This window comes from Bactrocera neohumeralis, unplaced genomic scaffold (assembly GCF_024586455.1).
Source record: "Bactrocera neohumeralis isolate Rockhampton unplaced genomic scaffold, APGP_CSIRO_Bneo_wtdbg2-racon-allhic-juicebox.fasta_v2 cluster10, whole genome shotgun sequence".
NCBI classification, from domain to species: Eukaryota; Metazoa; Arthropoda; class Insecta; order Diptera; family Tephritidae; genus Bactrocera; species Bactrocera neohumeralis.
In genome coordinates this window covers 27,608,350-27,634,084 of record NW_026089623.1, presented here as the reverse complement: position 1 = coordinate 27,634,084, position 25,735 = coordinate 27,608,350, and the positions used below count along the sequence as shown (strand labels likewise).

General features: G+C 36.2%; 1 protein-coding gene across 1 annotated transcript; it reads left to right on the top strand.

Annotated features, from left to right (window-relative positions):
- Positions 1 to 24,947, top strand: LOC126765215 (uncharacterized). The gene is made up of 8 exons (XM_050482839.1): positions 1 to 914; positions 5,783 to 6,346; positions 6,412 to 6,530; positions 6,604 to 6,681; positions 6,742 to 6,970; positions 20,423 to 20,707; positions 21,258 to 21,685; positions 21,780 to 24,947. The coding sequence occupies exons 1-8, from the start codon at positions 638 to 640 to the stop codon at positions 22,137 to 22,139; spliced, it is 2,340 nt and encodes a 779-aa protein (XP_050338796.1). The 5' UTR covers positions 1 to 637; the 3' UTR covers positions 22,140 to 24,947.
- Positions 24,948 to 25,735: the final 788 nt, after the last annotated feature.

Sequence of the window (25,735 nt, the reverse complement as noted above, 5' to 3'; positions counted from 1 at the left end):
TTGATTCTACATAAGCTTTTATTGGAATACTACTTCCATTGGAATACTTCATGGCGTTAAAATAAAACTCTGGTTGTGCACATAAAGTTGCTGAGAGTAAAAGAGTCAAGTAACAAAATAGTGGATAGCACATAAGTTATTATTAATAACGATTTTTTTAGGAAAAAATACTTTATTGATGTAAATTAAGTTGGTGTATGTAAATCTACGGTTATTTAATGAGTTAACGTTGCAAAAGCATTTCATTGAAAAAATATATAGTCCTAGCGAAACAGCGTGTGGAAAAATCAATATTTTCCCATAACAGACAAGAGTACCAACAATAATAGTAATATCAAAAAAATAACTGTTACAAAAATAAATTAAACAATTGAAACAAAATGAGATTAATGAAAATAAGTGAAAACAACAATATCAAATCAATTCGCATTTAAAAATTGGAACTTGCTACATCATATACAGATGACTATGAACGCAGCTACCAGAATGATATCATGAATGTAATAAAACGCATGTCAACCGAAGAATCTTAACCTAATATACATACGTATAATTGTTTGCACGCCAAAATCAAAGGATATATCCAATTGTACCCTTCAGCTGGATATTTCAACCGTATATTATTTTTGTGCATTTCATGTTTCTTAATCGCTTTTTAATGGACGTCACGATCGGTCCCGAAACACGTCTTCTGCGACAAACCGCGGAAATCGCTATGTTTCTCCTAATTTTGACTCAGAATGTCCCACACATCAGCTGCAGTTCCAAAGTTATCGACTCTAAAGTCGGAGATGGTTACGCAAGTTGGGCTGCCATACAGGCAACAGGTGCATTTGGCAGTCCATTCACCGTAAAACCAGCAGACGCCGATACGCATCGCTTAAAAAAAAGAATGGATTTGGAACTATGTTTGGGTAAATAAAATAACAAACAACAAACATACATATGCACATACTACATGAAGTGTTTTGATGGCGTGACGCTAATTTCAATCAGAGTATTCCATTGTTTGATTTTAAATTAAACGGCTGACTGCTTCTTTACGCGTTTGGACTGTGGGTATTTTAGTCATTCCGATTTATCGCTCATTTAATATTTGAAGCGACTGCTTATGATCGTATCTGTAATTAATATTATATTTCTATATTACTTGACCAGACAATCATTTAGATTGCTCACTGAATGCTATTTAATCCGTCTGTCTTAGAACTTTTTATGTATTTTTACATTGTTGTGGTCTATCGGACATCACAATTTAAAAATAAAAGCATGCGAGTTCCAGCAAGTGTTGCCGATTTTTAGTGTGGATTCCTATAACAATAATAGCATATCTACTGTTGATCAGTTTCATACACTTATGTAATTATTGTAAATTTAAGATCGATACTTCCTTATTATTTTAAAAGAAAAGATTTTCGGATTAACTAGCTTGTTTCCAAAAGCATGGATGAGCTCAAAATGTACCAAGAGAGTTGCTTGTTTCTTCTTTTGTTATTTTTTAAAATGAACTAACTTTGCTAATTATGTTGGTGTAACTACCATAACACTTCATATTATTCTAGCTTTTTTGACTTTTTAGCTAATTACATATGTTTAAAACTCATTACTTTTTAACACGCTTTTATTAGCTTCACTTGTATGTATGTATGTTTGTTTGTAACTTTTTTTAAATAGTACTGAAACCTAGAATATTTGAGCAACACTGTAGGAAGGCGATGGTAAGTTGAAGCAGCTCACCAAAAAGATGCGCTAAAAAGTATGCAACATCTACATATATAAAACTAGTTTTAGTGACATAGCATATGTATATGTGACCTGGTCTACGGAAAGGGGGCTTAGGTGTCAAGAAAAAGGAGAACAATTAATGAGATAACGAGAAACTGACGATTATTTTTAACAGCTTTTCCCAGAAAACTAGTTTTCCCACGTTAGCTCCCTTTTCGTAGACCAGGTCACATATATTGAAATATATGTATATCCTTAAAGAAAGTATACTTTATATACATATGTACGTAGATATAATGGGTTGTCAAAAAAGTCTTGCGGTATTTTTATTGAATTTTTTTTTTATTGAAATTGAAATGAATTTTTGATGACTCATGCCCAGTTCCTGACCGATGCTACGGCTGCTACTATGCCGGTCTCTTTCGACCAATTCAGCGATTTTATCGCAATTTTCGACGACAGGCCTTCCGGAGCGTGGCACATCTTCGATCACCTCTACACCAGAACGAAAACGTTGAAACCATCGTTGTGCGGTGGAAATGGAAACTGATCGGGTCCATAAACTATACAAATTTTGGCGGCTTGAGATTCATTTTTGCCTTTATCGTAGTAGTACTGTAAAATATGCCGATGCGACGAATAAAACTAGAACTACGCGCTGTCAGCGCCAACTAGCGAAAATACTTTTTTGACAACCTATTATAATTTGAAGTAATTTTATATATTAATAATATAAATAATACACTGACCGATATATTCCGCATAAAACTTGCTGGAATAGTGAAAGTCATTACAAGTTGTATATGGGAGTTGGGAATAGTATTGACTCGATTTTATCTATTTTTACCGATACTAAATATTATTTTTCCATTTATACTATTAAATGTTCCCAGGGCTTCATAAAAGTATCTCACATACAATTTCCAATCATATCGCTCATTTGCTGCAAGACCGGCATAAATCAAAAAACGTGATTTTTGAGTTAATGATGCAGAATTGTTCGCTATATCATACTTCATGTTGAGTGAAAAATTCATATGAATACCTCTTATATGCTCCGCTTGAGAAGAGAATATGCTTCCTGTTTTCCGTGTAAGGTTGGAGTCAGTTGAAAACTTTTAACGCGTTTTGTGGCAAATCGATTTTTTTGACTTATGCCGGTCTTGCAGCAAATGAGCGATATATAGTACAGTCAACCGGATGTTCGAAAATCATGATATTAGTCATATTTTTGTTCAGCTTTATCCATTTTAGGCACAAACATACACTGTTATAAGTAAAACACGCTCTCTCATTTTCAAAAAGATAACTCATATGCGGTATGCGGTCACCCGGAAGTTCGAAAATCTTTATATTAGGCTTATGAGGGCATAGGGCATAAGGAAAGTATTCCTATTAGGAAAGTACTCTCTGTATTTAAATTATATATCTCTCACATTGACTAATATTTTCGGTCAAAAGTCAATTACTGGATTCAACACATTCGGTACCTAAAGGCTTGAACAATTTTGGACCGATTTACATAATTTATAAAAATAGGGGGCAAACTTCAAAGCCACTATTCGTGCAAAGTTTAATATCGTTATATTAACTGCATCTTGATTTATACACTAGAAATGGAATTTAAAGTTTTATTATATGGTAAGGTAGAGGAGTTGTAGTCCGATTTTGGCCATTTTTGCACTGTAATATAAGCACGTTAAAACAATCCTTTATACTTAATTCATCGAACTTAGCTCTTCCTTACTTGTTTCTTAATGCATTTGTTGCATTTACTCGAGTAACTGAGAGTATCAATCGGGATTATAGACAGACATATCTAAAATAATTTTCATATTTGTATAGTAATTATATTTACAAATGTTTCTACATACAACGTTTGGCTGGTCAACATAAATGTATGTAACAGGTGGAGCAAAAATTACTTTCCGATGTTTTTTGTAATTTTTTTTTTTTTTTTGTTAAATACATTTTATTTGCAATCTATTTTAGTAAATAATAAGCAAATTTGATAACAAAACCATAATTTGACTTATATTTTTGGTGAGATCAAAAATAATATACAATATAACAATATGTTCTAAATACAAATGTTTATATAAAAATTTTAATTATACATTTAATATCGCAGTAACATATATAATTAAACATTTACTTAATTCCTAAATGGGAGATCTAGAACATGTTGTCTTTTAAGTCTAATAGTTTCATTACTATCATCTAATAACATGACTGCCAAAGGATTGTCATGATAACTTATCCTGTGCAAATATGCTGAACTAAATCTTTTAATTTCATCTTTAACAAAAGGTCTGAATGAATGAATGGCTTTATTTGTTATGAACCAAGGCGAGTTTGTAATTAATCTTAGAGTTTTTGATTGGTATCTTTGTAGAATTTCAATATTTGAATTACAAGCAGTGCCCCAAAACTGCACACCGTATGTTCATATATGTAGGTTTTGGTATTGATTTATATAATAGTAATTTATTTTCAAGATATAACTGCGATGCATGCCCAAGTAGCCAATAAAGTTGTTTGGTTTTTATTTTTAATTGTTTATTTTTGGCTTGTATGTGCTGTTTCCAAGTTAATCGTTTGTCCAAGTGCATGCCGAGGTATTTAACGCTATCACTTTTAGGAATATTATTGCCATTTAAAAGCAAAGGAGGGCAGCGTGTACGGATTTACTCACGTTTGCTTTCATCTTCCAGCAATCTAACCAAGTCTGTATCTTGTTCAATTCTCTTTGCACTAAATTAGTTGCTTCAATTGGCGTCTGGCTTGACGACAATAGAGCAGTGTCATCAACATAAGTAGCAATTAATACATTTTCAAGTTCTGGAATGTCAGAACGCTTCCCTGTGGTACTCCTGCATTTATGTATTTTATGTCAGACGTAACGTCATTTATCTTTACATAAAACGACCTGCTTGTTAAATAGGACTTGAGAATTAGATATACTTGAGAGGAGAATACTTTTTTTAATTTGTATAGTAGATCATGATGCCAAACTTTATCAAATGCTTGTTGTATGTCGAAAAACGCAGCTGAATATGAATGAACAATATTCTTTACGTTCTAAAGCATCAATAATGTAATTAATTACACGGTGGCATTGTTCGGGAGTACAATGATATCGACGAAACCCAAATTGGTGTTCAGGTATCACCTTATTCTCTTTTAGTATTGGCAATACGCTGCGCAAAAATATTTTTTTCAAATATTTTAGAGAATAGAGACAACAAACTGATTGGTCTATATGAAGTGATTTCGTTCTCAGATTTAGCTGGTTTAGGCACCATCACAATTTCAGCACATTTAGTTAGAATTATATATATATAGTATATATGTATATATATATATGTATATATATATATATATATAATTATATTTTTGGAAAATGAAAAACTCTTTTAAACAATTAAAAACTTTGACTCTGCTTGTGGATTATTTTTATTTGGTCTTTTAAAGTTTTTTACATCAAGTCAAGAATATGATACCATGTAAATGGCCGCCGCCACAGTTGATTGTCATTTGAGCTCTTTTTATGGCATTTTCCATCACTTTGACCAGAACTTCCCGCGATAGGTCCTCAAATTCTTGACAGTAGTGTCTTTAAGAGCTGCAAAAGTCTGAGGCTTGTTGACATAAGCCCGGGACTTCAAAAAGACCCACAAAAAGAAGTCTAGAGCGGTCAAATCAGGCGATCTTGCTGCTCAGTGCAAATCGCCAAAACGGGAGATTAACGCCCGGGAAATGCATCCTTCAGTATATCGGTTGTGCCACGCAGTGTAGCGTACCATGGTTTATTTACGTGTATTTCGCATGTGTATACTACACAAATGTCAAAACCGAACTGACATTAGAGGTCAATTGCAAAATGTATAGCATCTTTTGATCATTTTCTGACTTTTGCGCCTCCCTGTACAAAGAAAAAGTCTACACGAATAAAACTTCAAATCAAACAGTTTTATTAATGTGTTATTTTTAAAATTATATAATAAATTTCTCAAATATTACTATTGTTATTCAACAATCTTACTTTTTCTTGAAGGCAAATATGAAATCCACAAAAACACTATTATTCGCACAGGCGAATCACAAACACTTGGTGGCAAGTACTTACAAGGTCTTGAGCTCGACACCACTGAGGAATGTCAACGTCTCTGTTGCGAAACGGAATCCTGTGACGTTTATGTCTTTGAAGATAAAAGTGACGGTTATTGTTACCTTTTCGAGTGTGGTCCACCTGAAAATTTTCATTGTAAATTCACTCGTCATACTAATTATACCAGTGCTGTGCTGACAGTCGCACACAATTTGAATGAAAAGACTACAAAAGCCCCAAGTGCAACAGAAGTGGTTGGTACCAAAAATTTTTCGCAACAAGAGTGGGAATTAACACGTTTAAAAGTAAAACCTGAAACGCATGATAAAATGACGTCTGGAGCAGTTGGATCGGGAAAGGTGCCTGTAGACATTTCCACAGTATATATGGTAGGAACGCCTGTCACCGCCACTTCTAGAGGAAACACGAATATATTGGCAACAGCGGCACCAGAACCCATGCTAGGAGCAGACCGAATACCACCAATGAGCTTGGCTTTTCCACAAAATGGTACGTATACTAAATGTATAATGTTACATAAATGAATACGAATAATTTCCTTTAATTTTTGACAGTGTATCCACCCCATTGTGGACGTTTTCAGTTCCCCTGTCATTCCGGCGAATGTATTGCTATCTATAATGCCTGTGATGGTATACCACAATGTGAAGATGGTAGTGACGAAGGACCGGAAGTAAGTTTTCAATAACAATTAAAATTTGGTTAAAATTATGCTTGTTACATCTCTCTTCGGTATAAACGATAAGTGCTCAGGAGCTACCTCAACGGCAAAATCGGATGGTGACACTGCCTCCGCGATCAATGTAGAAACTAAAGGTCAAAAGGTGGTTTTCTTTGCTCTCATTATAAACTAATATCACCGACTAACATTTTCAATTTTACAGTTTGCTTCAGTGTCCCAATATCAGTCACCTCCTCTACAAGATGTCGCAAAATCACAATTAATCTCTATGTCAGAATTACATCAACGACAACAGAAGGAGAGGCAGCAGTTAGCTCAACAAAACCTGTCTGGGGTTGCCTCCCCGCTGATAAATAATCGTGAGGACGCTGCGGCTTGGGAAACTCGAAAAGCGGTTAGTCCCCGTCCGCAAGAGCAAGCAATAAATGATGGTATGTACTCGTACATACTTATGTACGCAAGATTATTTTGCATATTTATAAAATACTACTGTTATAAACACTACCGAGATTCCTATATTAAACTAATTGAAAGCCGTATATGTATATTTCAATTTATCTCATAAAGCTAAACCCATCACATTAACGACGTTGTACAAAGTTTAAAAATTTCCAGTAATTTGTTCAGTCCTGTCCTGTCCTGGTTTTATTAGTGTAGGCTTCAATCGGAATTCTATTCTATTTTTAATATGTCAACATCTGTAATTTTATTTTCATTGTATTCAGTAGTGCTTACAATTCCATCATATAATCAAGAACAGCGTTTACAAATTTTTCAACTTTATTATCAAAATAATCGTTCTCCAATTGCAACTTTTCGTACGTTTTTAACATTTTATGGTCGTAATGGTTATGGTGCACCTTCTGTACACGCTATTCGACGAATTGTTGAAAATTTCAAGCATACATTTTCTTTACGATGATAACCAGCGTTTTGTGGCTGCAGTTGAAAGAAGTTGATATTGACAACATCTGGTTCCAACAAGACAGGACTACGTTCCACACAGCACATGCAACAACCGAACTCTTCTTCTTTACTGGTTTTTCTACCTGATTTCTCCAACGGAGTGAAGGTCTTCCTCTTCCTCTGCTTCCACCGGCGGGTGAAAACCTTCAAAGCTGGAGTGTTCCCTTCCTCCTGACAGCTGCTAGCGCATTGCTGTTTCTTAATACGCTGAACTATGTCAATGTCGCCGTATACAGTAGTATCTCGATAGATCGGACACCCTTGATGTTGGGGGTCGTCTGGATAACGGGGGTGTCCGGATTATAGATATTTTTTTTAATGGTTATTTGCGGGAAAGAAATATGACACAATTAACATACATTTTTAATTCAAATTCAGTTTTTATTAAAATTTTATGTAAACATGCATACTTTTAATTGTTATGCATTAAATAAAATTGTATGTCAACATGGATACTTTTAATTGTTATGCATTTGAAAAAAAAAGGTGCGTGGAGTCCCTACGCGCGGATGAAGTTATACTTCTTAGTGATATTCTAAGAAATGCATATCATTTTGTATGAAAGAAAACTAGAAAACTCCTAGAAACAGCAGCATATTTTCATCACTTATCAATATACTTATTACATGTGCGCGCATTGACTTGCATGTTCATACATTCATATATACTTATATGTACATATATTTGTCACCAACAAAAAATTGATCTTCACAAGTCAATATGGCAGCCAAATTGGCGAAGAACAAGTGTAGTGAATTTTACAACAAAAACGATTTCATTCATGAACGTAGGCGCAAATTCCACAAGCGATCTCGCTTCATTCATAAAAACAGAGGCCGTAACATCTCCCCGAGCATGCCTTTGCCAACAAGTCGTCTTTTCGCGACGATGGCAAAAGCCAAAAATCATAAATTGCACAACTTTCTGGTGCTTCTCGCAAAAATCTGCGATATGTATTCATGATCATACGTATGCATACACACATATTTACTACAATCGGCGGCCATTAGAAATTCTATTGCTACGAATATGGAAATGACAACGAAATAATGCAAATATGCATATTTCTAAAGGTCATTAATTTCTTTGAAGAAATGAATGATCCTGAGAAGTATAGTCTTAACTTTTCAACGGCCAACGCAGAGCGTTTCAACCAAAAGGAACTCATTCATTAGAATCACCACTCAAAAGTCGTTTTATCCGTTGTAAGCGAATGATTTTCGAAGAAACATCATTTCTAATATGCCATAGGACAAAATAAGAAATGAACTTCTTAACCTTACGCTGTCAGATAAAACGAAAAAATACTTCGTCATCGTAGGTCGATTTCCAAAAAATGGACCAACGCAGAGTATTTCAACCAAAGGTCACATAAAATAGTTGAGAATTCGCAGAAATGAAAGACAAAGGAAAGAAAAAGCAGTATAACTTCAATAATGCACAAGCATACAAACATACATATGCGCAGCAGCAGCAAGGAAAGAGTTAACAATCGGCGATCCATTGTATATTTCTTTCTGCATAACCAAACCATAATTAGGACAACGCAATTCAAGTGTCAATGGTGGTCTAGGTGGTAAGCGCTTGGAAAGTGACGACGAGCACGTTGGAGTTGCGTAGTTCGAAGCCCAACAGAATTGATTTTTTTAATTGAAATATGTCACCAACCAAAAATTGAAAGATTGTTCTACAAAAACAACAACAGCATAAGCATGGCGACATTGTGTTGTTGGTAGAAAAGCCGAGCTGTGCCGAAAGAAACGAACAAACTATCGCCGATTGTCACCGCTTCGCTTGCTGCTCGAACATCTTCGCAGACAAGGTTACGTAGATTCATAATGAGCAAGGTTGCGCTTGAGCAAGGTTGCGTAGATTCATATTGAGCAAGGTTGTGCAACCTGAATCTATCGCAACCTTTTCCGAACTCGTATAAGAAGTATAACTTCAAAAAGTATCAATTTTGGTCTGTTTAGAGTTTTTTCTAAACATTTTATCTGCAGTTTCCTTTTAAGCGTTCTGCCCACTGAATCGCTTTGGAAAAAATACTTTTTGCTTCACTACTACTGATTTTATTTTCCACTTCAACTATGCTATAGTCAGAGTCAGAACCATTTTCCTCAATATTATCGTTTTCTAACACAGACTGCACAATTTCCCGATCAGAAAAATCGTATTCGAATTCATCTCTTCCAGTGGCCCAGTCATTTATGGTTTGAGTATCAACTTGAGCGTCCAGATTTATTGAAGCGATGATGGTATGAATTTCATTCGTGTCTGAATTAGCGGCTGTAAGTTGAGCCAGAGGTATCAAATCTTCCTCCATCCATTCTTGACGGTCACCACACAACAACTGGTTCCAACTGCGTACAATATTCTGCTGTGATATACCTAACCACGCATTGTTTAAAAGTGTGACGCAATTTCGTAGCGTAAAGTTTTTTAATGCAATTCCAATATCTGTATTAGCAATTAGAAGATAATTCAAAAGTTGTTTTCGGTAAGACACTTTAACATTTTGAATTAAATTTTGATCTAAAGGCTGTATGATTGCTGTGCAATTGGGTGGAAGAAAGACAATTCGAAAATTAGTGTCTATGTCAATATCTTCTGATCTTGGGTGGCATGGAGCATTGTCGATTTGTAAAATAGCTTTTAATGGTCTATTATTGTCTTGCAAACATTTTTTTACATCCGGTATAAAATATTTCCTGTACCATTCAGTAAATTAGAACGTTGACATCCAACCTTTTTTAGTTGCTTTATTAGTTACAGGCACATTGCAATTTTTAAATGATCGTGGATTAGTTGATTTGCCTATTACCAAAAGGGGTAGCTTATGTGTGCCAGATGCATTGCAAAAAGGCATAAAAGTTACGTGATCCTTTGAAATTTTTCGACCAGATGCAGATTTTTCTTGCGAGTGCGCCAATGTATTTGCAGGAATAACTTTCCAAAAGGCTGCCGATTCATCTGCATTATAAATCTGGTCATGGTCTAGGTCCATTTCTTCTGAATGGTTCCACTGCAAAAACATCACTGCTTACTTTTTCACCACAAATTTTTAATTTCCTTATGCCATGTCGTGCTTTAAAATTTGAAATCCACCCCAAACTTACCCCAAAATCATTTCTGCCAGTTATTTGATTATAGAAATATTTTGCTTTGTGTTGAATCATTTCGGTTGATATAGGATATTCTGGTTTCTCTGTTGAACAAACCAAGTCATTAAGGCCTTCTCCATATCCGGATGTTCTCCTAGTTTCATGGTCGGCCTTTTTTCTAAGGAATTCCACTAAGTTATTAAATTTGGAAACCAAAATTGGTTCCACTTTAACTAACCTGGTTTCTGCACACAGTTGGACGCATACTTTCTGATAGCATCACGTTTCTTTTTTATGTCAAATACAGTAGATTTTGTTACCCGAAATTGTTCTGCAACGTATCTAATAGATTTTCCTTTATCAAGGCGATCTAATATTTCACATTTTTTCTGAATAGATAGGGTTTTATGAGCTCTTTTATTTATTTGTCTGCCGCTCATTTTAATAACAAAGAAATTGAATGCAAGTCCAGTCACTGTGCCACATTCACGAACTACATATGAATCAACAAACGGTGCACCGCCGTGTAGAGAATAATATCATTCTTGGAATAAATACACCATAATTGGCAATACATTAAGTACATATTTAGTGCATATATACGCACATTTTTTCGTTAAAGTACCGATATTCTTCGAACTGCTGCAGCAAAAACTCACAACGCAAAGTAAAAATCATAATACCAAAACGAAAAGAGAAACAAATGTCTGCATTTTTTGTAGCGTCCGAATTAAAGAGTAAAAAATATAAAACTGTGCGGATAATAGCAATGTCCGGATTATAGAGGTGTCCGGACTAAAGGGTGTCCGGTCTATCGAGATACTACTGTATTTCGTAAAGCTCATCGCTCCATCGACTGCAGAAATAGCCATTGCCAATGCGCAAAGGACCATAAATCTTCTAATAGTAAGTAATTCTGCGTTGGATTTCAAGCCTAATTTTGTTGGTGTTGATGCTGGTTCCAAGATAGACGAAATTACCTACGACTTCAAAGTAATGGCTGTCACCAGTGACGTGCGATGAATGTCGCCGCATCGTAGAATTTTCGGACTTAACCCCTATCAGTCAACTTATCAAGCTTTTCATATTCACGCACTTCAGTCTGTTTTGTTTTTTGTCGGCATCTCGCTTCTATTTTCAAATCTCGCTGCCATACCCACAGATTGCGGTCCGAGTCGAAAAAGTCTTTCATCCGAGGCTGTTGCTCCTTTTTAATTGGGACTGGCGTGGCGGGTCTAAAACTCAACACACAACCTCGCTAGGTGAGCAATATAAAGTTTTCTACACATTTATACAGCGATCCCTTTTTCAAAACCGACGCCCGCTTTCAGCCGCACCTTTCGTGAACAGACGCTGCACTTAGACTTCAGCAAACGTTTAAGGGGCTACATATACCAGTGTGACGCATGAAAATTAGGCGATTTTAGTGAATTTTTTAAGAGAAAGTACGCGATTGAATATTTCGAACTTCTTCGAACCTAATAAGGTATATTTTCAGCTATATTCAAAATTCTTTTTTTTCAAAAATGTTCAAAAATAACGGAGTTATGGGCTGTCTTCGGAGGTGCCAAAAAAATGCCCCCAATTGCTGGCATGATTCCGGCCAAATGAGTAGCTGAAATAAAAAAATTTGAAAAGTTTATTACACTTAAAGATATTTTCTATACAATGACTTACGATCTTTGAAAAATATCAAAAAATGACAATTTTCAACCAATCAAAAGAAGAGTTATGGCGCCAACAATTTTGAAAAATGTCGTTTCGAGAAAAACGCGTTTAAATTTTCACTTACATATGTATATGTACATATGTATATGTTTGCACCTCCGAGAGGTCGCTCTTCAGAACGCTGCCATCCAAAAACTATTCAAGATACGACCTTCCCGATTTCACAGGATATTTATGGAAATATAAGCTATCGAAAAGCAAATAAAATATTTTTTTTTTTTGAGAGCGTCACATTGGTATAGCCCCTTAAAGCGAATATGATGAATTGGCTCCTCTGAACCTTCCTCACTTCTTGCCCTGACTCCAGGCTCCACATGGGTTAGCCACCATATTTTGCACAAGTTTTGCTCACATTTCTGGGATGCGCGGCGACGACGCAAGAGTAGGAGTGTTTCTATACTATACAATGGCTATTGTACGTTTGCACGTTTAAGTTTTAATTTTAACTGTTTTTACACCACAAAATTTCACCCGATGTGATTTGGAAATCCAATAAGGCACGTATATTTAATTTAAAGAGATATTTCCACTCATTTTTTTTGGGTTTCTGTTCTCATGCTTTGATTCTGATTCTAGACATTGAAAAACACTTAAATATTTATCTTGAGTTCTTTAAGTTTGCTTTGGGCTGATCTACATCGATAAGTATATTTGGGGTTTAATAAGAGAGAGCTCATATGAGCATAAAAGAAATACAAAAAATATTCACTTTTAGACAGTAATTTCTTGTTATTTTACATTTAAATATTATTGTTTATCACACATCTTGAATAAAAACGACTCTTGTATTTAAAAAAAAGTTTTCTAATTATAATCTATAGTAGAAAAAATATAAAAATCAGTCATTTCTGCTTAAAAATCGAAAAATTGCTCTAATTTCTACGAAAGCAAACTTTAACCGGAAAAAAATTTTGTTTCCTTATTTTTGTCATAGGAGAAACTAAAATTTAACATGTAGATGTCAGACCCAAAAATCGTGTTGACCTGTGTTATTATACATCTAATATAAAGATTATAATCTCAGGGAAGTATTGACCGATTCAACCCATTTGTAGCGCACAGACACACTTCAATCAGGAAAGGAACCTCTGTGAATTTCAATAATTTTCGGTAAAAGGTCAACTATAGGTACTGGTGTCCACATATATTTGGATTTGTACAATTTCTAGCCATAAGGTAAAGTTTTTTTTAAGAAAAAATCATATAGAATTTAAAATTGTATTATATCTTCTTCTTAATTGGCGTAGACACCGCTTACGCTATTATAGCCGAGTTAACAACAGCGCGCCAGTCGTTTCTTCTTTCCGCTACGTGGCGCCAATTGGATATTCCAAGCGTAGCCAGGTCCTTCCAACGGAGTGAAGGTCTTCCTCTTCCTCTGCTTCCCCCGGTGGATACAGCGTCGAATACTTTCAGAGCTGGAGTGTTTTCGTCCATTCGGACAACATGACCTAGCCAGCGTAGCCGCTCTCTTTTAATTCGCTGAACTATGTCAATGTCGTCGTATATCTCGTACAGCTCATCGTTCCATCGAATGCGATATTCGCATTGGCCAACGCGCAAAGGACCATAAATCTTTCGCAGAACTTTTCTCTCGAAAACTCGCAACGTCGACTCATCAGTTGTTGACATCATCCAAGCCTCTGCACCATATAGCAGGACGGGAATTATGAGTGACTTATATAGTTTGGTTTTTGTTTGTCGAGAGAGGACTTTGCTTCTCAATTGCCTACTCAGTCCGAAGTAGCACCTGTTACACAGCACCAAGAGTTATCCTGCGTTCGATTTCTAGGCTGACATTGTTGGTGGTTTTTACGCTGGTTCCAAGATAGACGAAATTATCTACAACTTCAAAGTTATGACTGTCAACAGTGACGTGAGTGCCAAGTCGCGAGTGCGATGACTGTTTGTTTGATGACAGGAGATATTTCGTCTTGCCCTCGTTCACTTCCAGACCCATTTCTTTTTCTTCCTTGTCCAGTCTGGTGAAAGCAGAACTAACGGCGCGGGTGTTGAGGCCTATGATATCAATATCATCGGCATACGCCAGCAGCTGTACACTCTTATAAAAGATGGTACCTTCTCTATTTAGTTCTGCAGCTCGAACTATTTTCTCCAGAAGCAGGTTGAAGTAATCGCACGATAGGGAATCTCCTTGTCTGAAACCTCGTTTGGTATCGAACGGCTCGGAGAGGTCCTTCCCGATTCTGACGGAGCTTTTCGTGTTACTCAACGTCAGTTTACACAGCCGTATTAGTTTTGCGGGGATACCAAATTCAGACATCGTAGCTCCTTTTCGTGCTGTCGAAAGCAGCTTTGAAATCGACGAAGAGGTGGTGTGTGCCGATTCTTCTTTCACGGGTCTTTTCCAAGATTTGGCGCATGGTGAATATCTGGTCAGTTGTTGATTTTCCGGGTCTGAAGCCACACTGATAAGGTCCAATCAGTTTGTTGACGGTGGGCTTTAATCTTTCACACAACACGCTCGATAGAACCTTATATGCGATGTTGAGGAGACTAATCCCACGGTAGTTGGCGCAGATTGTGGGGTCACCTTTCTTGTGGATTGGGCATAGCACACTTAAATTCCAATCGTTGGGCATGCTTTCGTCCGACCATATTTTACAAAGAAGTTCTTCGCCGCCGTGTTTGAATAGCTCGGCCGGCAATCCGTCGGCCCCTGCCGCTTTGTTGCTATTCGAACTTCTTCATGGTCGGGTAATGGATCGTCTGCTCCATTGTCATCGATTGGGGAATCGGGTTCTCCTTCTCCTGGTGTTGTGCGTTCACTGCGATTCAGCAGGCTGGAGAAGTGTTCCCTCCATAATTTAAGTATGCTCTGGGCATCAGTGACTAGGTCAACTTTCTACAAGAGTATGCTCCGGTCTTGAAACCTTCTGTAAGCCGCGGCATTTTTTCGTAGAACTTTCGAGCATTACCCCTGTCGGCCAGCTTATCAAGTTCTTCGTACTCATGCATTTCGGCCTCTTTCTTTTTCTGTCTGCAAATGCGTCTCGCTTCCCTCTTCAACTCTCGGTATCTATCCCATTCCGCGCGTGTTGTGGTCGATCGTAACGTTGCGAGGTAGCCTGCCTGTTTTCTCTCCGCTGCGAGACTGCACTCCTCGTCGTACCAGCTTTTCTTTTGCACTTTCCGAAAACCAATGGTTTCGGTTGCAGCTGTACGTAAGGAGTTTGAAATGCCGTCCCACAGTTCCCTTATACCGAGTTGTTGACGAGTGCTCTCAGAGAGCAGGAGTGCAAGCCGAGTAGAAAATCGTTCGGCTGTCTGTTGTGATTGCAGTTTCTCGACGTCGAACCTTCCATGTGTTTATTGGCGTGCGTTTTTTGCTGCACAGAGGCGGGTGCGAATCTTAGCTGCAGTAAGATAGTGGTCCGAGTCGATGTTAGGACCTCGGAGCACACGCACGTCTAAATCACTGAAGACGTGTCTTCCGTCTATCACAACATGATCGATCTGGTTGGTAGTTTTTCGATCCGGAGACTACCAGGTAGCTTGATGAATCTTCTTATGCTGGAATCTAGTACTACAGGTAACCATATTTCCCATATTGGGGATGTTTCGTCGTGGAGGCAGAATTTACCGACCGTAGTGCCAAAGATACCTTCTTTGCCCACCCTGGCGTTAAAGTCGCCAAGCACGATTTTGACATCGTGGCGGGGGCAGCTCTCATAAATGCGCTCTAAGCACTCATAAAAGGCATCTTTGGTCACATCGTTCTACTCTTCTGTCGGGGCGTGGGCGCAAATCAGCGATATGTTGAAGAAATTCGCTTTGATGCGGATTGTGGCTAGACGTTCATTCACCGGAGTGAATGATAGCACTCGGCGACGGAGTCTCTCTCCCACCACGAATCCTACACCAAACTTGCGCTCCTTTATATGGCCACTGTAGTAAATGCCACAAGGACCTACTCGTCTTTGTCCTTGTCCCGTCCATCGCATTTCTTGGACGGCGGTGATATCAGCCTTTATCTTCACGAGGACATCAACCAGCTGGGCAGCGGCACCTTCCCAATTAAGGGACCGGACATTCCAGGTGCATGCCCTTAAATCGTAGTCCTTATTTCGTTTGCCGGGGTCGTCATCAAAACGGGGGTCTCTCATCCGGGGCTGGTTGTTACTATTCATTTGGGGTGTTTTTTTACGTGGCGGGTCCCAAACCCAGCGCACAACCCTATGTAGGGGATATTTCGCCTTCTCACTTTAGCTCGCCTTCAAACGGATGTTCTTAGGCTACCCAGAGGATACTTGGTCAAAGACCGGAAGTTGTCCGGAAAGTAATAGGACTTCGTCGATTTAAAAAATGTATTGAACCAGTCGTTAAAATTCTTTAAAAACTTTCAAAATAGGCTCCATCTGCGTCGATGCAGCGCTGGCAGTGCGATTTCTAAGCATTGAAGGCGTCACGGAATGCATTTTCTGGAAGAGCCTTGAGAGCCGAGGTCCCTACTGCTTGGAAGCAAAAAATGTGGGGGCTACATCTGAGCTGCAGGGCGGCTGCGAAAGCGTTGGGATGCCGGCCTTGGTTAGGTAGCTGTTCACAAGAAAGGCGGTGTGAGCCGGGGCGTTGTCGTGGTGCAAGTCTCTTCTCGTGAGTCTCTTCTGGAATTCCACGTAAAACTTGACGTTGATGCTTTGTCCAAGAGGAACAAATTCATGGTGGACGATGCTTTTGATGCCAAAAAAGACAATGAGCATCGTTTTCACTTTGAATTTGCGACCTCTTCCCGGTCCTCTAAAAAAGCCTAGTGCCACCGAAATATACCATTTCTTGCTGAAGCAACATTTGGGTAAGCCTGCTTCATCATTCAAACGTCTCTATCGCAGATTAACCGAATTTCACACATAGTTTAATCACGTACCTTTGCTCTAATGAACGCTGCATTTTCGGCTTGCACCACTCATAGAAACACGTCGATCGAAAATGTTTGTCCTAACTCTCGAGGAGCTCGGAGACAACTGACCACTCGCTCGTTCGTTAGATAGAACGCTCTCTACCGAATCCAGTCGTTGTGCGCACGCTCCAAAATACAATCGCGGAAGAAAATCAGTACTATTACTTTCCGGACAAACCCTGTGATAAGGTCAGAGAAGTGTCAGAAACCAAATTTGAATATATAGGATAAATATTGCAAGAGTAAAAAAATGTATTGGTTCGTAGATGGACGTAATAGGACCACTGCCACGCCCACAAAACTAACCGAAAACCTAAAAAGTGGCATAACTAAACACTAAATTAAGATGTAAATATCTCCTAAACCACTAAACATACAACAACCGGGTTTAGAATTGTTTTATGGCCTATTTTTTGGTGAAATCACATATCCCGGGACCCACCCGACCTATGTCCACCAAAATCGGGATGAAAATGGGAAAAATCGAAACAGAACCACAAGTAACTAATATCAGGATTTTCAAACACCCGGCTGACTTTACTGCATATGATTGGTGATGGTATATGAGTTACCTTAATGAAACACAGAGAACGTTTTATTAGTATGTGGTATTATCAAAATTAGATAAAATCGCCGTTGAAAAGAGATTTCCTAAGTTGGAAATGAGGACAATGAAGACAGTAGAGTGACGCGCAAGTTCATAATCCAACAATAACAACGAATTGCTGATTCTGACGAATGTTTGAGTGCTCTTTAATCGTAATAAACCGAATATTTGCGTCGGTGTGTGACATACATATCTCCATCATTCCACACTGGGGTTCAATCGACAGTCACTGTTGTGGACTGCACATGGAGAGACGAAAAAGTCGGCTGGCAAAGTTATAACATCAGTCTTTTGGGATGCACGAGGTATAATATTCATCGACTGATTAGTGAGTTCTACTATTCCAAATATTCAGCCATTGTATTTTTTTTCAGGAAGGATCAGTTTGAAATTGTACGCATATACTTCAATCTGTAATACCTTCGAAAATATTAATTTAAATCATATGTTTTAAAGGGCCATATACATACATCTATATTAAATCAATAATGTAATTACTTATATTTAATTGGATAAGGACTAATGCTCTATTGGTTAAAATCCCTTCGAAAATTAGACAGTATTTGTCGTAAAGAGTAAACGACAAAAAAATGTTATTGTGGGATATCCATAAGAGATAGACATGTAGTATGTATATAATCACGGAGTTTTCTGTGGACCTTTTCAATGTGTACAATACTTAGTACATTATTTTGATAAATATCGTTTGCAATGTAAGCGGATGTAATGTGACTATTTACGACATTACATTAGAAACCTCAAAAATAACAGTATTTCTCTAATATTTAATGGATGTTATTATACATTACACATACATATGTATGTACGAAATTCATAATCACATAGGTACTCACATTCGCTTAGGAGTCGAAATGCACTTGCAAACATACTTACATTTACAAATCTGACATATTTCCGTGCAATACACTTGTGCAATCTGAACTCGAAGTACTGATAGCTGACTAAAGAGTCATTAAGTACACAGACACTCAGGCATCTATTGAGTTAGTCAGCTAGTAAGTCAGTCAACCCGAAATACATACTTACAGTGATGTTTGTACATAAGTATACATATGTATATGATAGATAGTGTTGAGGGATCAGTGAACGCTAATAGGCAAAAAAAAAACTGTTTGCGAATGCAAATCAATACGTAACAACATGAACCTAAGGCAATATGATCTTGTGCAGAAGGTAATGAAGCACGCGGAAACAATTCTTATATACTATATGTACTTTTCTCAATAGGAATATACAATCGTCGCAATAAATAAAACTTAACCATGATGCTTAAATGGCTAAAATTTTTTTCTCAATTACAGGATAAGGCACAAATTTATTTACAACGAGTGAAGAAGGGCTAAGTTCGAAAATCTTTATATTCGGTATATGGGGGCTCAGGGAATTATTGACCCGATTCAACGCATTTTTGATGCACAGAGCTACTATTCTCCGAAAAGGTTTCGGTCTGAATTTTTGTTGTATATCCCATATATTGACCGATTGTTAGTTATTGATTTATTGCGCTTTTAGTAGTTGTTTACAGTACCGTTTTATGGGGAATGAGCGGGAATACCTTCCGATTTCATCAATTTTCACGCTGTCGGTAAGAGTTCTTAGTGCTGGGTGAATTTGGTAATTGTAGCTTTAGTGGTTTAGAATATATGTATGTACATTAAACTTATTAGAGAGCGGGGTCACGCTCACTTTTTAAAATTTTTTGCCCACAGGTGCCCCTTTCTACTGCGATCCCCTGTGACAAATTAGAGTTTTATATCTTAAATTAGTGCTTAAAATGCACTTTAAAAGTTTTCGGTAAATTGCGATTTGTGGACGTGGCAGTAGTGACAGACAGACAGTCGCCCGGATTTCAACTTATCTCGTCATCCTGATCATTTATATATAGTATATATGGTATAACCCTATATCTATCTCGCTTAGTTTTATATGATACGTACAACCGTTAGGTGAATAAAACTATCGGGTGATTTTTTAAGAGCTTGATAACTTTTTTAAAAAAAAAAACGCATAAAATTTGCAAAACCTCATCGGTTCTTTATTTGAAACGTTAGATTGGTTCATTTATTGATAATTTCATTTAAATGTTGACCGCGGCTATCTCGCTTAATAGTTTTTCGGATATGATACTGGAATAGTTGCTGGCTTATTTCTGTAGACTTTAGACTTGACGTGAATAAAACTATTATAACTTACGGGTCCATTTCTTGAGATGAATCTCCGAAGTAAAATGGCCATAGAATCGGGTTTTAAATGAAATTATCTTCAAAAAGTAAATGTCATGAATATGATATAATAAACTTTTTTTTTTTTTAAAAAGTTATACCCACCCGAACTTAAGAAAAAAAATTATTTCTCAAGTCTGAAATTTGATTATCTTCTTTATTGGCGTAGATACTGTTAACGCGGTTATGTAGGCTTTTATATTCATAACTTTATTTATTTACAATGGGTAGTAGTTTTACCACCAGCTGTAGCAGCATACACAACTGATTTGATAATGTAAAATTGGTATCTACATATGTATTATTTGTATGCCTACCAGATATGAAAAATCGCATCTTCAGCCACAAAGGAGGAATACAAGTGCCGACAACAGGTGTAAATGCCAACAATAGTCCCAATAGTGTGCAGACCAACAGTTATGCTAATACAGATACAAACAACAATCCAAACATCAATTTGAATCCAGCTTATAACACTGTAACTTTGCAGCGTAACGGTATTTACGTACCCCAAATAACAGATTTTACAACCGGCGATATGTACGTACCGCAACAGCAACAACAACAGCAAATTCCAACACAACAACAATATGTCGTGCCAGTTGGTATGTATTAGCATCTACACTACATTACATACATACGTAATTTCACAGAAATAACTTCGTTCCCGTGTAATGTAGGGACAGGAGGGATGTTTATGGATAACCATAGTCACCTGTTGATTACTTAACCTTTAATTTATTACAGTCATGGAATTAGATATAGCAGGGTTTAAATATATATATACGTTTTTAATGTATAACTTCTATCAATATTCTCTTCTTCTAAATAACAGTTATTCTCTTGGAAAGCAAATACTCTAGATAAGCTATCAAACCAATCCACTTTTTACACCAAGTAGGAAGAGTACATCTGTAAATCGCCACGATTTTGTCAATTTATAGATCGTTCGAAATTCGAACAGATGGGAGAGTGTATGTTATTGATATATACATACATATATGTATGTATAATCTCCTAGTAACTGAGAAATTAAATGATTTCGGGAACGTTGTTGTTGTTGTAATAATAATTATATTATGTAGTATGTATGTATATGTACATTTTACCACAGATAAATATTTCAAATTAAAATGTTAAAACCTTGCATAATAGCTATGATGCCGTCGAATGTGCAGTGGCAAATTCAACAGTCAAAGCAAATGGTTCTTACACCGCAAACGCACATTTCACAACAACAACAATCACTGCCATTACCATTGCAGCCACGGCCACCTTACAATATGAACTTAGTAGATCAGCAACAACAAGCAATTCCGGTAGCAGCCAAGGAAGCCTCTGAACAGTCTGTAAGATACGTAAATGCTCCCGCAGTAGCATCGTCGCTACAACACAAAACAGAAGTAATTGATTCTCAACAGCAGTCAGTCGTACCTGTGACATTACCGAATGGGTCGCTAGTTGTTTCGAAATCTGTATCAGGAGAATCTAATACTATACAAGCAGCAGCATCTAACGTCAAAGTTAAAGAGCAAAATAATGAATACGAGGAGGAAGAAATGTCAACATATTCACCAAAAAAGGTAAGTCAACAGTATGAGAACTCAGAAGGTGATAAACTTTCCCGAAATGTTTATGATTATGGATGTTTATTTAATTGCTTCTTTTTAATTTCAGAAGCAAAAATATCATAAAATGACCAACCTTCCGAAAAGTGAAAAGGTTAAAAGTCAGCTGGATCCAATAGAATTAACTCTTGAAGAACAAAGACAACGTGTTATTGTCCCCTCCCCCGTGCACGAACAATATAAATTGATACACGACAATCTTGGTTTCGAATTTCGAGATCATGACGGACAATCTGAGCGACCAGGTGGTGCTATGCTCTCTTTAACGCTTGGTTTACTTGTCACAGCAGCTCTGGCCATAATGATTGGTTGCCGAATGCGTACAGTCAGTCGGCGCACACGTCGTATGGGCGGAAAAGCGCCTTATTCACATGAGGCAGATTTTTTAGTAAATGGAATGTATTTGTAAGGAAAAGATCATATAACAAATATTGAGAACTCACATTTTAGACTTTCCAACACACTAACCTAGAGCGGCTGTGGTGATTCTAGCAAAAAAAAATACCTAGAAGAGATTTTCATACTAACAAATGAGTGATTTATTTACATACTGACAAAGACCACATAGCTATAGCCTTATTACAAACACTATATACTATATGTATATATAATGGCACTTAACCCAAATATGTATGAAAGAAAGTGAAAAGTTTTCGCTACCTGTAAGTTTCGGATGTTTTGGTAGAAACATTAGATATACATATGTACATATGTATGTATGATAACAAAGTTGAACTGCTGTAGAGAAAAAAGAAAACATACTTTAACGGAACTGAATTAACGGTAAAATGAAATATTTCTAAATTATTAAAAATACATATAAATTCGATATTATTTAATATTTTTTTCTTTTGGAAACATAAGAAGTTAACTTTTACTAATGAGCTGTAAAAATCAGTAGAGCTTGTTAATCTCAGGGTTGTAAGGGAAATTTATTTCTGCTACTTGTATTGTTAACTCTTTTATTGTGAAATATTGCTTTATTTTCTTCTCTCTATTGATGTTAAGGTTTTATATTTTCTGCCCATTATCCACGTATACTTCGTAGGTCTTTTCCCGCAAATATTATTTGTACAGTGCACAGTACAGTAGGGCTCCAAAAAGCATGTGTGATGAAACACATCATCGAAATTCTAATTTTGTTATTTACAAAACATATGATTCTACATAGCACATAAAAATAATTTTGTTTTCAATACAATTTAATAGCTCACCTAGATACCTATAGACTTGTGTAGAGAGAGTAGAAGGCAATTCCCTCACTGAAATCAGCAAATTGTGTGCAATAAATATCCATACACCGTGCTGTAATCATTCGAAATAACGGTCGTAACTAAAATGTTAAATGTGGTTTTGTACAAATGAATTTGCACATGAAAACATAATATTTCACTTGTGTAAGATAGATATTGTATATTCTACCACTTATCACATTATACATTTGAAAAGGTATGTTTCATAACAGTCGAATTTTGTCAACGACGCCAATTCGGCAATACTGCAACCGAAATTATACAATTTTCTCTCATCATTTACGGTGTAATACCTTGGGATTAGTTCAAGCTAAATTTTTACCCATTCCATAAAATCACTCCTTACCAATTTTAAATAACTGAAACTTGGCGTTCGTTAGCGCAATTTATTTTCATAAGTACATCTGAAATTCTCAGTAATCGAACCGCTACTTTTAGTCTTATATTCCATGTTCAAATTTTTAAGTTCGTACATATCATCAGATGGATTTTTACCTTCAAACGATTTTCGAAAACCTTTCTTTGATTTGTGTGTATTTTGTCAGTGCGAAATTTTCGAGAAATCGATATTATTTTGCATTATCGGATAGTATACACTGTAATAAACATATTCTCAAATTTTGAAATCTAAATTCAAATTACTACGGTCGCTAAAGCGTTTCTTGTAGAAAGGGAATGGAGTCCTTAACATAGCGACTCCGATCTTTAAACGCGTTTTTCTAAGAATGGTGTTTTTCCAAACGGGTTTCCACTCTCAATAGAAGAGTTTTGAACATATCTAGTTCCAATTTAGAGAAAACAATTTTAACGTCATTCGGTATCGCGCTATGGAAGCTTTTATTTTATTCGTAATTCGTTTTATTCGCTTTTTTTGTATTTGTAATGAATGTATTTATTTATAAAAAATCAAAACGATTAATAAATTTCAACATCAAAAAGAAATCGCGAAAATCAGTGATTTTTCGGAGGGTCACACTGAGACCGATCCCTTAAGTAAATAAAATATTTGTAACTCATTGGTAATTTGAAAATGTAGAACTTTCCTAGAAAATACGTTTTACTCTACAATTTTCATCTAAATTTATGGTTATTTACTTTTATACATCGATTTTACGACAGTCGCTTTTTTCAGACCACTAAAATATTTTTAACTGTACACATACATACATGCATATATGTATACTAGATCTCTTGATATTGGACTAACCAACTATTCGGTTTGTAGTATCCGGATAGTCGTAAATCGTCGACTAATCGATTAACCGTCCATTTGCGACTATTCGATTAATTGTTCATAATCGGCTATACGAACCGTAAGCGTTTAACTTCTAAAAATTGTATCTGCGTATATAAGATTATAAAAACTTTGACGTACATATATAGACGTACAATTGGCTTTTCACAAATTTAAAAGAAGGAAAAATCAAAGCCTGCTTGGACTTCAAACAATTTTGATTTATTCAAATGCTCGCAATATGTAGAACAACGCAGTGTTACGACTATTCGAATCGTTTTATTCACACCAACGATTACAAAGCGGATATTCAAATAATCGGTTTTGAAGTTATTAGAATAAATTTAAGAGCTCTAATACATATGTATGTACATAATTAGCTTAAATTAATAAATTGTTTGTTTCTTTGTACCATCATATCCACAACATCCTGCGTATTTCTAATGAGTATGATGTATAACGTCCAGATTGTGATGTGATTTGGTTTCATTATACTTTTCAGGTCAAATAACAAATAACAGTGGCAGTAAGCTAAATTGTATTACGAATAAGTTTCGATGCGAAACATATTCACAGATTCATATGTACATACATACATATGTAATACCGAGTAAACATATACTATATGTACTCGGTAGATTCGATAGGCATGAACATTTTATAAATGTGAAAGATTTATGTAAACAAATGATAAATATTAAAATGAAATAAAATTCAAACATGTAGTTTACTATTACTCTTTTAAAAGTATATAGGGCGCAACGTCTTAGGGGCGGCAAAACGATCTTCGCTGTTTTTTAAATTCAGAAAAATACTTCAAAAATTTTTTTACAAAATTTATTATAAAAGATAAAGAGTTGTACATTCACAATGTAATAATCTGAATAACAATGAAAAATATTAATTTTTACTCCAATACTCTTCAGTCTTTGAATTTGTCATATATATTTTGGCTTATATCTTTCTTAAAAATAGTGATAGAACTTAAAGATGCACTTTTATAGCTTTGATCACTGCAAAATCACATATCATATCATTGTAATTTAAAGTTGCAGCAGTTTCACATTCTATTGAGAGAATCGCAAGATTGGACAGTCTACTCTGACTCATGGTCGATCTCAAGAAAGATTTGATCAATTTAAGTTTGCTAAAAGATCTTTCACAAGATGCAACTGATACAGGTATAGTGAGTAGTATTCTTAACCTTTATGTGATCGGGATTGTAAAATTACGTTGGCGGTCGGAAGTCTACATTTGTAGCAATTATGTATTCGTATGAAAAACTGTGTCAACATATGAACAAAAACACTGACACGAATTGTTTTATACTTGAATGCTTATTTATTATGTAATATATGATTTTTAGATACATAGTTAAGTTGAAAATGTTTAAATATCATTCATCGTACAACATTTACCCAACGTATTTGTTGTGGCATGTGTGTCGCATACAGGTTTTTTACACCAACTGCAAATCTTGCGTGTGGTTTTACGCTTTCCAGCTTCACAATTTTGACA

Excerpts from the sequence above, each read along its gene's own strand:
- LOC126765215 (XM_050482839.1), top strand. The coding sequence starts at position 638 with ATGTTTCTTAATCGCTTTTTAATGGACGTCACGATCGGTCCCGAAACA. Across the intron at positions 915-5,782 it reads GGATTTGGAACTATGTTTGG|GCAAATATGAAATCCACAAA; the intron begins GTAAATAAAATA and ends TTTTTCTTGAAG. Across the intron at positions 6,531-6,603 it reads GTAGTGACGAAGGACCGGAA|TGCTCAGGAGCTACCTCAAC; the intron begins GTAAGTTTTCAA and ends ATAAACGATAAG.